The sequence below is a fragment of the Alosa alosa genome, chromosome 14, assembly GCF_017589495.1.
Source record: "Alosa alosa isolate M-15738 ecotype Scorff River chromosome 14, AALO_Geno_1.1, whole genome shotgun sequence".
NCBI classification, from domain to species: Eukaryota; Metazoa; Chordata; class Actinopteri; order Clupeiformes; family Clupeidae; genus Alosa; species Alosa alosa.
This window is the reverse complement of record NC_063202.1, coordinates 5,310,083-5,323,815: the sequence shown is the minus strand read 5'-3', so window position 1 is coordinate 5,323,815 and position 13,733 is coordinate 5,310,083. Positions and strand designations below refer to the sequence as shown.

The window sequence follows — 13,733 nt, the reverse complement described above, 5'->3', positions numbered from 1 at the left end:
CTACACAAGATCTACCACGCTGCCTTAGCAGAGCCACCAAGATAGACAGAGTGGGGCCTTTGACTATGAACTTTTTAACCTCCTGCCCGCTGGCAAAGGCCACAGGCCATCACACTACTCAACTCCCCAATACACGAACATGCTGGCCTATTAGAACTATTAAACTCCTGAACAAACACAGAGACTGTCTGAACATATTAGGAACAGTTATCTTCTGAAATGCTGCCATTTTTATGCAATACTTCACTGTTTCTGATCACTTGAGCACTTTATCACTAGTACATTGTGCAATAATGCAACCAATGTGCAATGTTTCTTATCCTAGTTTGTCTTCAGTACCTACATACCGGTAGTTTTGTCTGTCCTTTCTACCTATTGTTGTCAGGGATGGATTCCTGCACGGGCCTACCGGGCCCAGGCCCAGGGGCCCAAGGGGTCAGGGGGCCCTGAAGCCCAAGCCTTTGCATGGAATCATTGCCTCAATATCAGCAAATCAGGATGTAGGCTATGAATCTGATTGAATTTAGTATTGGCCATCCCCAAAATGCACCAGAATACAGGAAATCACATCAAACAAATTAAAAATTTTCTGGGGGAGGACCCCCAAACGCCCCCCTCCCACATACGACAATAAGTGGGGGGCCCTTAATACATCTGGGCCCAGGGGCCCGAAAGTTCATAATCCGCCCATGATTGTTGTCCTACATGCACTTGCCGTTTTATATTTATTTTGAACATTAAGCTTGAAGAAATGCAATTTAGCTGTGCTGTGCTCTCCTTGCTTTATGGTCAGAATGGAGATAAAATTCCCTTTGACTTAGTCCAGTCATTCTTTTGTTAAGACCCTTTGACAGGTTTTTATTAAGATGTGACTGTCTACCGACATAAAATACATATTGTTATTCTTTCAGGGGGGAATTCTCCCAAGTGCGTAGGGGTGCGTAAGTCAAAAAACTGCGTAAACGCACATTTCACTCTGCGTGAATTCTCCCCTTCGCCTAAATACGTCATTTAACCCGAGTCATGCCACATGCAGAAGTTTTCTGACAATACTGCAATTGTGGGGTGTTTCAGGGACGAGCAAGAGGAGGAGTACAGGAGCCTGGTGGAGGACGTTGTGCAATATTGTGCAAACTCACTGTTTCATATCTAATCATAATCTAATGAGTGAATTTAAAACTTTTTAAATTAGAGTTTTATCATCAGCATACTTGGGGCAATACAGCCCATGTTTTAGGCCTACTGAATATGACGTGCACGTACAAAATAGGCGATAACGTAAAGTAGCCCACCAAATTGGCTGATTAAGGTCGTAGCATAGTAGGCTATTAGGTTTAAAGGTGCTCCAAGCGATGCCACACGTTTTTTAGGCCAAAACATTTGTCACTTACAGCAATCACATCATCCGCTAGCTGCCTGTGTCCTGAATACACTGTAAAACATTTTTTTTTTTTTTAAAAACACGCCAAACACAGGCTCCATAAACAGCAACAACAACAACCTGGGCAAACCTAGCCCATAAAAACATAACTGTTCCAGCAAATCACATACGAGATGCTCGTTGGGAGGGAGGGGGAGGAAGTAGCAAGCTAGCTCTGTTTTATTTGAATGTCAACTGAAGTGACGTTACCCAGCATCGCTTAGAGACCTTTAATGACCAGTGTTGAAATACGAGCTGTATGCACTCGCTTTAGTTTCAACGTGATTTAAACCAGTGTGGATGACTATGCTACACTCTCCGGTGTCGGTGTAGCTTCTGTCTGGACAGTGACAAAAAGGAAAGGGTCATACCTATAACTGCTAGTAATATCAACCAGGAAAAAGGGAGCTACATTCTTTACTTCGTGTGGATGAACTAGTCGCTGTATACGTGCTGTCGTAGCGAAGGTTCTGTGCAGCGTGCACAGTTTGAGATTCGTAGTCACACGCCCCAGGCTGAGCTACAAAAACAAACAGTTGGCCAAGTCTAGTAAATGAATACAAGAGTTAAGCGTATAGGAGCTGAACAGTCCAGTACATGTGTATGTAGTGTCTTGTTTCAATCATATATTTCATTCTCCTTGCTTTTGTAACCAGAGCAGTAAGGAGGGAAAGAGAGGCTATAAGCCACTCCCAGTAGCCTGACTAGACCACCCTGGGCTTAGTAGGCTACCCTGGGACTTCAAGAGAATTGCTAAGGAAGGTTTGACACAGGTCCGAAAGCACCAAGCAGACAACGTGAATTCCAGTCAAATCATAAAAGTTTATTAAATAACCAAAGGGGGGAAGGGAGGAGTGTCCTGCAATAATACCTGAAACGAGTCAGAGGTTATGAAAGTACAAAAATATTTATTGTTATCTTTTATTATGATACAATATGAACAGGTGATTTCTAAATTGGGGCCAAGGCTCCACTGGAGCTAAAAAGATACAGCAGATGGGGGCTTACCTGAGGGAGACAGACTAACTGGAGGCGTGTTCTAAGTTCCAGCCATCACACGTGCATACACACTGCAAGAAAGTGACTTACCAGAGACACAGCAGCCCACCGCAAGCAACAATGACACCACAAATGTGCAGCTACAGGGTCCCACCACCAGGTGACTAGCCTCCCTCAAAGAGGGCCTCACATCTGCCAAACAAACAAATAACACAGCACCACAAGGGGGCAAAAATACAGTAAGCCAATACAGACGTTATGGTAGATAATGCAGGCACACCAGGACAAAAGAAATACAAACACACGCAAATGACAGCCAGCACCAGACAGAACCTAAGCAGTTACCAGGATGAAGCATGCCACTTATGCCCCGTTCCTCTACTAATGCGGCAAGCAACATGCAGGCTGACAAACGCCAAATAAACCCAAAGAACACAGGCAGACGTAGACCCCAAGTTAATGCCCACAAAAAGAAACAACAGACACAGAACTTACTTGAAAACGGCACACAATTAGGCTACACCAAAATTAACTACAGACAAGAGAGCAGCACGACCCATGCACCCCGCGTAGATGGAAAAGGCCGCGCTACCTGGACAGGACAGAAAAGACATTGAACATAAAGCTTTCTACTGCCGCCTAGAAAGTTACACATTAAAGCAAGCATCGTAACTACGATTAGTGCACAAAGCGCCGTATGGAGAGCACTCACCCACGTTCAGCTACAGGCATACAAGAGAAAATGTTACGACTCAAAACAGAAAATAAACTACGAGAGATTTAAGACAAACATAGGTGCATGTAGAATGAATAAGGGATGGTGTCTAACACACGGGCAGCAGGAGTAGACTAGCCGGTGACCGCGAAGCTAGGTGAAGACAAACATTGATTAGGCCTAAACCATGTTATTAGTCCGGGAGCAAACGGGAGTATTGCAACATACCTGATGACTGACTCCGCCACGCTAGGGTGTTGAACAGCAGACGCTTCTTCGTACCTTCTTCGTGGTTTTATACTCTCCGGCCTGTGTAACTAATCACCACGCCCCGCTAGTTAGCGGGAGCAGGCCAGTGTGGGACATGTAGGGAAATCAGAGAGACATGGGGAAAAGACAGAGAAACAAGGTGAACTGGCTACACTTTGTTAGTTTTTAGTCTTTGCTTGTTGTTGAACAATGGGATTTTTGAAACAAGTATCATCCCTCTTACAACAGAGTTTGAAAGGAGAACTTAATCCACCTGAAGGTTGTGAGATGACTGAGATGACAAGTCAGTCTGCTGCTGGATCAGGCACTCCACAGGTAGTGTCTTCCTAGTGTCTTCACCTGACTACTGAGTAATGTGTTCACTTGACATACTCATACAGGAGGTCAATAACTAGTGTTTTGCTGCATATGTAAAGAGTAACAACTTGAGTGGGCTTTTTATTAGTTTGTGTGTGTATGTGTGTGTGAGAGAGAGAGAGAGAGAGTGTGTGAGGTTGACTGAGGGAGACTAAGAGAGATAAATCTTGTTTTGATTTTCTACTGTATATCTTTAAGCACTTGTGTTCAGATGATGTTGTGTATTGAACAGGGGAGTCCACCTGAACCACCTCCAGAAACAGACGCAGACATACATGTTCTAGGAGATGTCCCAGAAGATACCAACACATGTTCATCAGAACCAGTTAGCAAAGAAGATTCCATCTCCACTGACACAGCTGCGGAAGCAATAGAACCAAATGCAGATACACATGGACATACAAGTAAATCAACTGCAGAAGAAATGGACACAACTCCTGTTTTACAAGACAAAGATACTATCTCAAACACACACTCATATAGTGACTGAGGATACTGATTCACTGTTGAGCCATGGAGAAAAAGAACCAGCAGAGACAGACTTCCAAGAGCCAAGACGCAACTCTGTTACAGAAGACATGGAGAGCTTACCACTTCTCCAAGGAGACATGGTTAAACCCATCCCTCATTCTGAGTCAAATTAAGAGACAAATACTGTATAGTGATAACGATAAGTGAATCAAAGGGAAATAACATGTCATAACAGCACTGTTCCACAAGACACACTTAGTTCTTCATAATTACAGCAGATTACAGTATTTTCAACCTTCCTTGTGTTTTTAAATAAAAGTACAATTTAATTTCTGATTGATATGATTTTTTGAGTTGATGTAGTGCCATGTTTTCCCCAAGGTTGATGTAATTGTAATATATTTACTGTAATATTGAGTCAAGACTTCTCTTGGTCTTCACCTATCAATTTATTCAGACGGATATACTGACACAGAATACAGGATTCAGTATGGGTCTCTCAAAGATCTCTCAGGTTAATCTCTCTGGTGACAAATGAAAGCTAGGGGGCGCCTTGGCATCATGGAAATGTATTTCAAAGGAAACAACACTGAATAGGAAATGTTTTCTCAGAACATTGGTAAGTTGAATCGGTTTGTCAACTTCATGGCCGAGCTATGTTCTTCAGTGGAGCAGAATGTCAGCAAACATATGTTATGTATGTTGTGGCAAAGCTGAATCGTATGATAGTCCTGCCTGTCATGCCTGATTAGCCTACTCACAAAAATGATGTGGCTTTACTCAAATCATGTGATTCATTTTTGGGGGATTTTGACAATTTGACAACTCTAATATACACTGTTCAGCTGTGGACCACCAACATAACCTATAGACCCTCACATACTTAAAATGTGTGAGTGAGGGGGTCAGATATGGTGGACTCAGAAACTGTTGTTTCTGTGGTGGAGTAAAGCTAGCAGATCTTTGGTGGAGTGAAGTACAAGATGTGGGGCTGGCAGACACTCATGCTGAGGCTCTGCTGCTGGCTCTCTGCCCGAGGGCAGATCTGCACCTGCTGGGTGATGCTTTAAGCCACAGCTTGCACACCCTCATGGAGAAAAAAGGTCCTCTTCGATTCATTAGCAGCACCTTACTATTAGAGCAGGCTGTTATTTTGCACACATTCTCTCTCTCGCTCTCTGTCTCCCTCTCTCGCTCACACATACATCAATGACTTCTGCTTCAGACATGTCTTAATTAACTGGGTAATTTTAAATTCCCTCAGTTCACAAATATCTACAGTGATTATCTTTGTGACTTGGTGCAGATTACCATTGTGCAACACCTTAGAGTGTTCTCCCTGGAAAAGGAAGTCAAGTTAAGACAAAAGAATGCTGGCAAGAGAGCTCATCAGTCTTCCTTACCTGTGATGATAATGACAAAGAAGTAGATCATTCTGAGGAACATAAGACAAATGCAACCTCTGCCATTCCACTGTGAAGCAAGTTTATCCAACCAGCCCGTGTTTACCTGTGTCTCTGGAGATTAGAAGGATGGGTGTTGGCTGGCAAAGAGGTCAGACTAATCAGACAGTGGCTTTGATTTGCAAGATTCATGAAGATCACTGCTGTGAGGGTGCAGGGATGGTGATTCTTGGCAAGCTAAGAGAGGCCCACAAATGGGGTGGAAGACTTTGGAAGCAGTCTCTGATGACCAAAATCCAAATTATCTTTTAGAACCAAAGCAATGTAAGACCAGGGCTAGTGCAAAGTCAGAAAACAAGCAAAGTCTCTCATGCATGAAGTAAACTAAATTTGACATCCAGTTGCTCAAAGCCAGAGCAATATAGACAGAAGAGCATAATTTAATAGATTTTGAAACACAGAGAAACATTACCCATGATCTGGTCCATAACTCTCCAGCAGGGTTATTCTTGCGTATGGCCTCTCACACTCAGTTATCAGTTGCAGCAAATGCTCAACTGATCAAATATGTTCCCATAACATCAAAGAAGGACATCACAAAGGCTGTTCTATTACAGGTGGCCCCTTGCTATAACTCTGAACTAAAACAGACCGTTCTGAATAACCCACGCTTGTACACTGTCATTAGAGTACACTACTCCTCTGAACACACTGAAGACTGTTACTTCATTGTTCCTCTCCTGTCTGGTCAAGGGTTACTGGCTTCCAGCGTCATAGCTTCTCTGTGAAATTAAGTCTCAACTGTTTGTTTCTGGTGATGTGTCGGGTCAAAATTAAGTGGAAGAGGTATCTTTAATTTATGATCATATCGATCTGTGATTCAGGCCGTTTCAACATGCTAGATTATAGGTAATAAGATAATTAGTGAAACGAATATTTCTTACTAAAATGCATTATATTTTTTTAGTTTAAGTTGGACAAAATCTTGTGTGTGCAATACTCACAGCAAGTGGCAAGCTTGCTGTACACCAAAGATTGGCAGGCATCTATACAGTATAAGTTCCTTCAGAAAAAAATAATTAGTTTGGGTATTCAGTCTCAATGAGATTTTTAGATTATATCTGTGGTCTGACACTGGGAGCCATTTCCCCCTGAAGCATCTACTTTATTGATAATTGTGAGAATCTAAAAGCTCTTGGGGAAAATGACATGCTGCTGCTACTATCAATACATGTAGATCATGTGTCCACCACCAGGCAAAAGATAATGCATCTACTAAGGGGATGCTGTTCACAGCCAAGTGATGCTGCATTCTCACTTCTTCAATTCGCAGAATTTCCCAGAATGTAGTATAAGTAATTGCTGGTTTACATTCATGTTAAATATTTTCCACATACATGTTATCCAGTTTTTGTTTGAAAAGGATTTGAGAAATATTTAACATTACTATCATCCATAGTCTCTCTAAAATTACTGTAAATGAGCAACTTTATATTCTGCATTTTGCTGACCATGAAAAAAGTCAGCCATTTATTCAGGCATTGTTCCATGCGTCTCTGCACTGTCAAAGTTTTTTACCTGTCCAATGAGAGGTTGTCATCTCTCCTCCAGTTTCTCTTCAATCACCAGTATTTCCAGGATATGAACAAAATACTGTGTAATGTTTAATATAAAGACAGATCAACACATATATTAATCTGTCTAGTCTGTCTGCAAAATTCATCGAGTAACCACACAGATGTGTTGTTTTTATCAGCAAGTAATCTAACTAAGAGCTAGCCAAACTGCTGTGATATGGGCTTCGGTCTAATTCTCTATCTACATCTAGATCAGGGTTGAAGGTATGCACCCTCACCTCCTGTACCTCAGGAGGGTCCATGTTCCCCAGTAATTACTCAGGCAAGAAATCTCTAAAGGATCCAAAGCTGAAGCTGCGTCCCGCGGCACCCAGCGCCGTGCCAGAGTGAATTCTGGGTATTTTCTCCATGAGTTTGGAGACGGCCCGACGGCGGAAGGAGGGCGGTGAGGCGTCCAGCTGCTGCGCCACCTCGGCGTAGAGGGCGTGGAACACGGCGGCCGTCTCCTCCCAGCTGTCCCGCGCCGAGATCTCGTGGAAGGGCAGCTTGAGGCCGCGCGACAGGTTCTCGCCGTCCTCGGGGCTCACCATGCGGTCATACTCCAGGTCCTTCTTGTTGGCCACGATGAGTGTGGGCGGCGGCTCGGCGTTGCTCCGCCTGCCACCACCGGCCCCAGCATGGATGTGGTTGACCAGGAAACAGAGGCGCATGACCTCGTCGAAGCTGCACCGGTCTGTGACGGAGTAGACGATGAGGAAGCCGTCGCCCCACCTGATCTTCTCCTCGATCAGCAGGGCGTCCTCCTCCTGGGTGGGATTGGGAATGAAAGAACATGGGAAGAACTGAGTGAGTTGGTGACTTTGCTCAGAAAATGCATGGGGATAATGCATGGATCTATATATGGACCATGCATGGATGTCCCCAGAGGTATTGCTTATAACAAGTTGTTGCCTTTTGCATTAACATTTGTCATCTGATGATTGTTTCCTTTTTTGGTTTCAGAAATGGCTTAGCTGGAAAGTTCTGACACTAAAAAGATATCATGCACAGAGATCCCCTGAAGCATTCAAACAAATTGTAGTCTTTTACATTGCAGGATCCTTCATCAAAGTGTGTTCCATGAACTGTCATCTGATCATCTGTTACAGTATTATTTTTTGATTGCAGAAGAGTTTTAATGTTTTTATGCAACAAAAAAGCATTTTAAAGTCACATTCATTCATATATAAAGCCATATGCATAATTATTATGATTATCATTATTTTTCACTTTAAAACAATCACTCATTGTTCTCTGCAAACCCTGACTTTCTGACCCCTAACTGTGTATTATTCTATAGCTGACTGCACAGAGAAAGGTATGCGTACATTTAAGTGACAGGCTATAAGTGTATGTGTGTATACCCCCTCCCTATCTCTCTCCCCTGTGTGTGTGTGTGTATGTGTGTGAAAGTAAAAGAGAGAGACTCTGTGTGTATGGGTATGAAGGAGGTAGTGTGTAGAGAGAAAGAGAGAGAGAGTGTGTGTGTGTGTGTGTGTGTGTGTGTGTGTGTGTGTAGAATGTGTGTTCACACTGAAGATTTACCCCTGGCATGGAGCTCAGGCGAGGTGGCGCATACATCCCGCGTGATGCCAGGGCCTGATTCTCATTCACTGTGAAAGATAATAACCCTAACAAGATCCGACTCATATCTCCTCCACACAGGCCCTTTTTTCATGACAGGCCCTGTTCTTTCACTAAGGTCACAACAAAACCAGTCCACAAACACATTAAAGTACCCTCCTGCTACCCTTATGATCCTTACATCAAAGAGGTGGTGGACTGGAGAAGATTGAAACACTAGCTGGAATATTCTGCTTTGACATAAACAATCTTTATAATTGAGTGCTTTAATGTAGGGGAGAGATAGAACAGGAGGCAGACTGAGAGAAGTGATTTTACACTCAGAGCTTCAGCTCCTGAAATGCGGGTTAAGAGTTCAGAATGAATTATGACCCATTTCAAATGGGTGTCACTTGAGGAGAAGAATGAGGGGTGTCTTCACGCTTGAGCCTGTGTTAATGGGATTTTGTCATTAGATTAATTATCACTGATTTAGAAGAAGCCATTAGCATCAGTCTGCTGGCAAGATTAGACAGAGTTTCTGTTTTTTTTTTATTCAGCTTGTTCTTATAATTACAAGATTTCTATGCCAAAATGAGTTAGATCAGTTCCAAGTAAAATTACGTAACTCGTTTTTGTTTTAATTATCAAGCTGTGGTTGAAAAGCAGAAAAACTGGATTTGCAGAGGACTAAGGTTGTTCCTTGGAGCATGAATAAACACGCATACATCGCCAGTTCCTTTCCTGCCTCAGACAGGTTTACAGGTTAAAAACTGTAATTAATGGCTACTAGGGTTCTAAATGATAAACTTTTAGTGACTTTCTTTTTAAAACCCACAATGTTTTTGTTTTGTAGGGGAGCATGTGCAAAGTAAATCACTATGTTTCTAACTTACTGAAAATGAAAGCCTTTAGATGGCTAATATTTGTCTATTTTGGGCACCAGCGCATGGCGTAAAGTTCGTTTTTCACCCGCGCAAAGTTGAATTCGGTATTTTGCACGTTTATTTTTTAAGCATTGCGCCCAGGGCTGTGGCAATTAACAACCTAGGGAGGGTCCTAGCGCGTTGTCTAAAATCGCTATCATACACCACCTAAACCTGGTCAGAAGTCAATGGCGAGTTGTTCATATGCTATTTTAAGACCGCATGTCAACAGTCATATTGGCAGGTGCACGCACCATCCTTCTATTATTCATGAACGCACACCAGCGCACGTCAATGCAAAGCATTACAAATTGCACGATTACAATGGGAAACATAATTAGAATAAAGATATTACGAAATACTGTACATCTCATGATGAGTAGTTATTCACCATCATTTGCAAATCGGTAATGACGGTTAAAAGTGATTAGGGGAGAGGCGAGAGACACGTATGGAGCACAGCTGAAGACACTGTCACAAGACATAAGCAACTCCTCTGCAGGATAAATGTTGTTTTATTCAGTCATTTGAGCAATATTAGGGTAAGTGTTTTCCAGCCTATGTTTTCGGTGGTAACCCATTGTCAGTCAATAGTGAAAGTAACTGCATATAACTGTCTTGTCGTTGACTGACTCCTTGGTGAAGTTAGTTTCACTTTGCCAATGAGTTCAAATAATAGTCGAGTGGAAATGCGTGAAGGCTATGCTAGGTTTTAGTAAAGCATGGTTTAAGAATGACTATTCCATACGGTCTCGCAAGCAGCCTCCTTCAAATGCGCCATTGAATGCCAAAATACTGATGCATTTATTTGACATATCGCGCTTTGCGCCGTTAAAGGGAATGACAGATGTCATTCTCATTGGTTTAAAATGGTGTTATGCCCCAAACACACCCATATGACTGATTAAAAAACCTAGGAACACCTTGTTGCGCCATGCGCTCCACTTTTGATAACAAAACCCTTCCCAATGTGAACTGGACATCCTACTAAATTTGAATAGACTTTTGACGAGTGGCGATGCGCTTTAGAATGTCATGATAGGGCCCTTAGTGATAAACTAAACTGGTAGGCCTAACATGTCATGCTCTAATATTAAAACCAGCTCAATTAGTTAGTGACTTAGTGACTGATTGAGGTGTGATGGTACACATCAGTATTTCTGACCCATATTTCAGTAGTTTGGCTGCATATGTTGGTCTTCTCTGGTGATGTGAAACCTTTGCTCTGAACTTCCAATGCCTTCCCCAGCCCTGCCCACCATCACTGTATTTTGGTGGAACACCTCTCATAGTGAAGCTGCACTGTGTGTGAATGTTAACTTCAGCTGTCAGATTTATTTTCCTTCACAATTGCTGCCAGCATGTCAAAGCCCTCAGTGGAGAGCAGTTTCAGAGGAAGCGCTGCAGGGCTCTCTCAGACCAGGTCCTGCTGAGTGTGCATCAGATCAGGATAACTCATTAACACTATTACTTTTCTTTTATTAGCTGAACATGTGCTGTAGCAAATCCTGACAAGAGACACTAGTAATTGGACACTGTGTATTTCACAAGACATGATCCTCTAACACAGACATTCTGCTGACTATATTGTGGGTTTTTCATGGGCAAGGCTGATGTGGTATTCTGGAAAATGGTGGCTTATCCAGCATGTTAGGTCATAGTGTTTTGAAAGCGTGTTGGAGCTTTTTCTCAACACATGAGCAATACAAAGCACATCACTCTATAAGATTTAACCTACAGCCTAAACTGAATGTTATGGTATTAAAAGCATTCTAGGCAATGCATTTAATGCATTCATACAGTAAGTATTTCAACCAATTTACAAATAATCTGGGAACATGGGCTTATATAACTGGCCACAAGGGGGAAACAGCAGGCTTAACTGATTCATATATAATGGGAAACTAACAATAGTATTTTAACGAAACACACACACATTCACACAGACTTAATAGTTGCTATATCAACATATGTGTAATGGATTATGGATGGACTGGGTCGAAAACAAAGTACATTTAACTTTAGCTGCAGGTCATCTTAACCCCATTCAGTTAAACAGTATGCATAAAGGAAAATAAATAATATAGCTTTCTTTTTCAGCACTCAGGTTACAAAGGACTTCAAGAAGAAATCCAATGGCCAAAAATGGTTGCAGTATTCTGAAGGCTTAGTGAAAATACAGTCTCCATATATTGTTTCAGATGGAACTTTTGCCAGCACAGAGCAACAGGGAACAGACTCTTGACTGTAATGTCAGAAATACTGACTTTTGTGTGCCTCAGCAGTCAGCACACCTTAAATAGTCAGGTTTAAATGTAAAAGTACATAGTGGACATTTCTAGGTGTGTGTCTGTTAAACATCTATTTAGCCTAACAGACACACTCTATTACCGTCTATGACTTACAAAACATGTTAGGCTATATGTTGGTCTTTGTCAAATGAAGAGAGTGATTCAGCTAGTAGGCCCTAGGCCTCATAATCATCTGATTAGTTTAGTCAAGTGAGTGTTGGAGACACAGAGTGGTCTGAGTAGTCATGATTGGCATGTGTAAACTAAGTGACATTGGTCTCTAAATATAAACAGAAACAGAGTGTTGGGTTTAGGCCTGAACAGTCTACAACAATGTATTTTATTAATAGGGTAATTTCGATGAAAATACCAATCTCACCTGCCCCGCTGTATCCAGTATCTCGAAGTGTACCGCGTCTCCATTTATGGCAACCTCGTGTCTGTAGATAGTCTCTGTTTAACATGGAAGCAATCCATCAACAATATCGCATTTACCTGATTTACTGATAGTTTTCATGAGTAGAAGCCACTGCATAGCCTTTGCCTAATAAGGTGGATCAAAATATGCGTACCCTAAGGGTAGGCTACTAATGTTTATGTATCAAAACCTATCCAATAGAAAGTGAATCCTCTCTCCCTTTCCAATACACCTACCTAGAGTAGGGTCGTACTCGCCGATGAATCTCCTGGTGATAAATCGCACTGCCATGGCTGGAGGAAAATGTTTGAATAATTTAAGAGCAGAATCGATAAGACTGCTGGAAAATCCTGCAGTGCTGAGAGATGCCTTTCATTCATCATGTAAATACATAATAATGCATGCAGGGGAAAAAACAAACATACTGTAATATATCAACGTGTCTTGTATTAGGATGCACCAATATTAGCCAACCACCACGTCAGTTCCAGAGAAATAACAAACGAAAATAGGAAAGATTCAGCGCAGATACACGCGGTTAACATTTCAGTTGTTGGTGCTCACCCGTTTTACCTACTGCAGCTTGACCCAAAATCACAATTCTCACAGTACGGGACGCAGGTAAACTTCCACTTCTTCTCAAAGTTCTTTGTAATCCTCGGTTTGTAGTCATGGTGAGTTTGATTTTAATTTCACCGATGGATGTTTTCGTTATAGTTTTGTTATAAATCTAGCAAAAGGTAGCATCCTGGAAATCTCCAGGCTTACCGAAAAGAAATTACAACTCTAAAAACTACATAAGCAATTGAGGAGTAGGCTACCACACCACATCTGACTGTATAAGCACGGACAGTTTTTAAGCCTCTGCCTGTGCGCACACGCACTGAAATGCAGACCCATTAGTGACGTCCCACCTCCTTCTTCTCTCTGCCACCTTTCCCCACCCAGATTAAATACCGAGCAAATTGCATTACAATATGCTGTGATTTCTAAGACCTTAGATTAAACCAAGAGAACCAACGTGGAATCTACATCATCATAGAGTGCCCAGCCTATTTTATTGTTGCAGTCTCTCATGTCGACAGGATGACAATTACTATCTTTCACACCACACCCTACCAAGAAGCAAAAGCGCACATACCATGCCTGCCAGAAACAAAAAATACATTGAAAAATGATGGCCGGGCCCTAACCCACATGTTTACCCCTGGGCACACAGATGCCATCTGATTACATTAGCGGCTGAACAGAGGCCATTTCACCTGTTCCATCCTGACTGATATC

General features: G+C 42.2%; 1 protein-coding gene across 2 annotated transcripts; it reads right to left on the bottom strand.

Moving 5' to 3' along the window:
• Positions 1–6,057: 6,057 nt before the first annotated feature.
• LOC125307300 (ras-related and estrogen-regulated growth inhibitor-like) lies at positions 6,058–13,300 on the bottom strand. 2 transcript variants are annotated; one of them, XM_048263196.1, is made up of 4 exons: positions 13,014–13,300; positions 12,686–12,742; positions 12,411–12,484; positions 6,058–8,018 (listed from the first exon to the last, which is right to left on the bottom strand). In XM_048263196.1, the coding sequence occupies exons 1-4, from the start codon at positions 13,120–13,122 to the stop codon at positions 7,527–7,529; spliced, it is 732 nt and encodes a 243-aa protein (XP_048119153.1). In that variant the 5' UTR covers positions 13,123–13,300; the 3' UTR covers positions 6,058–7,526. The 2 variants fall into 2 exon arrangements, with proteins under 2 accessions (XP_048119153.1, XP_048119154.1); XM_048263197.1 differs by having other exon boundaries at positions 13,023–13,300.
• Between the last annotated feature and the right edge of the window lie 433 nt (positions 13,301–13,733).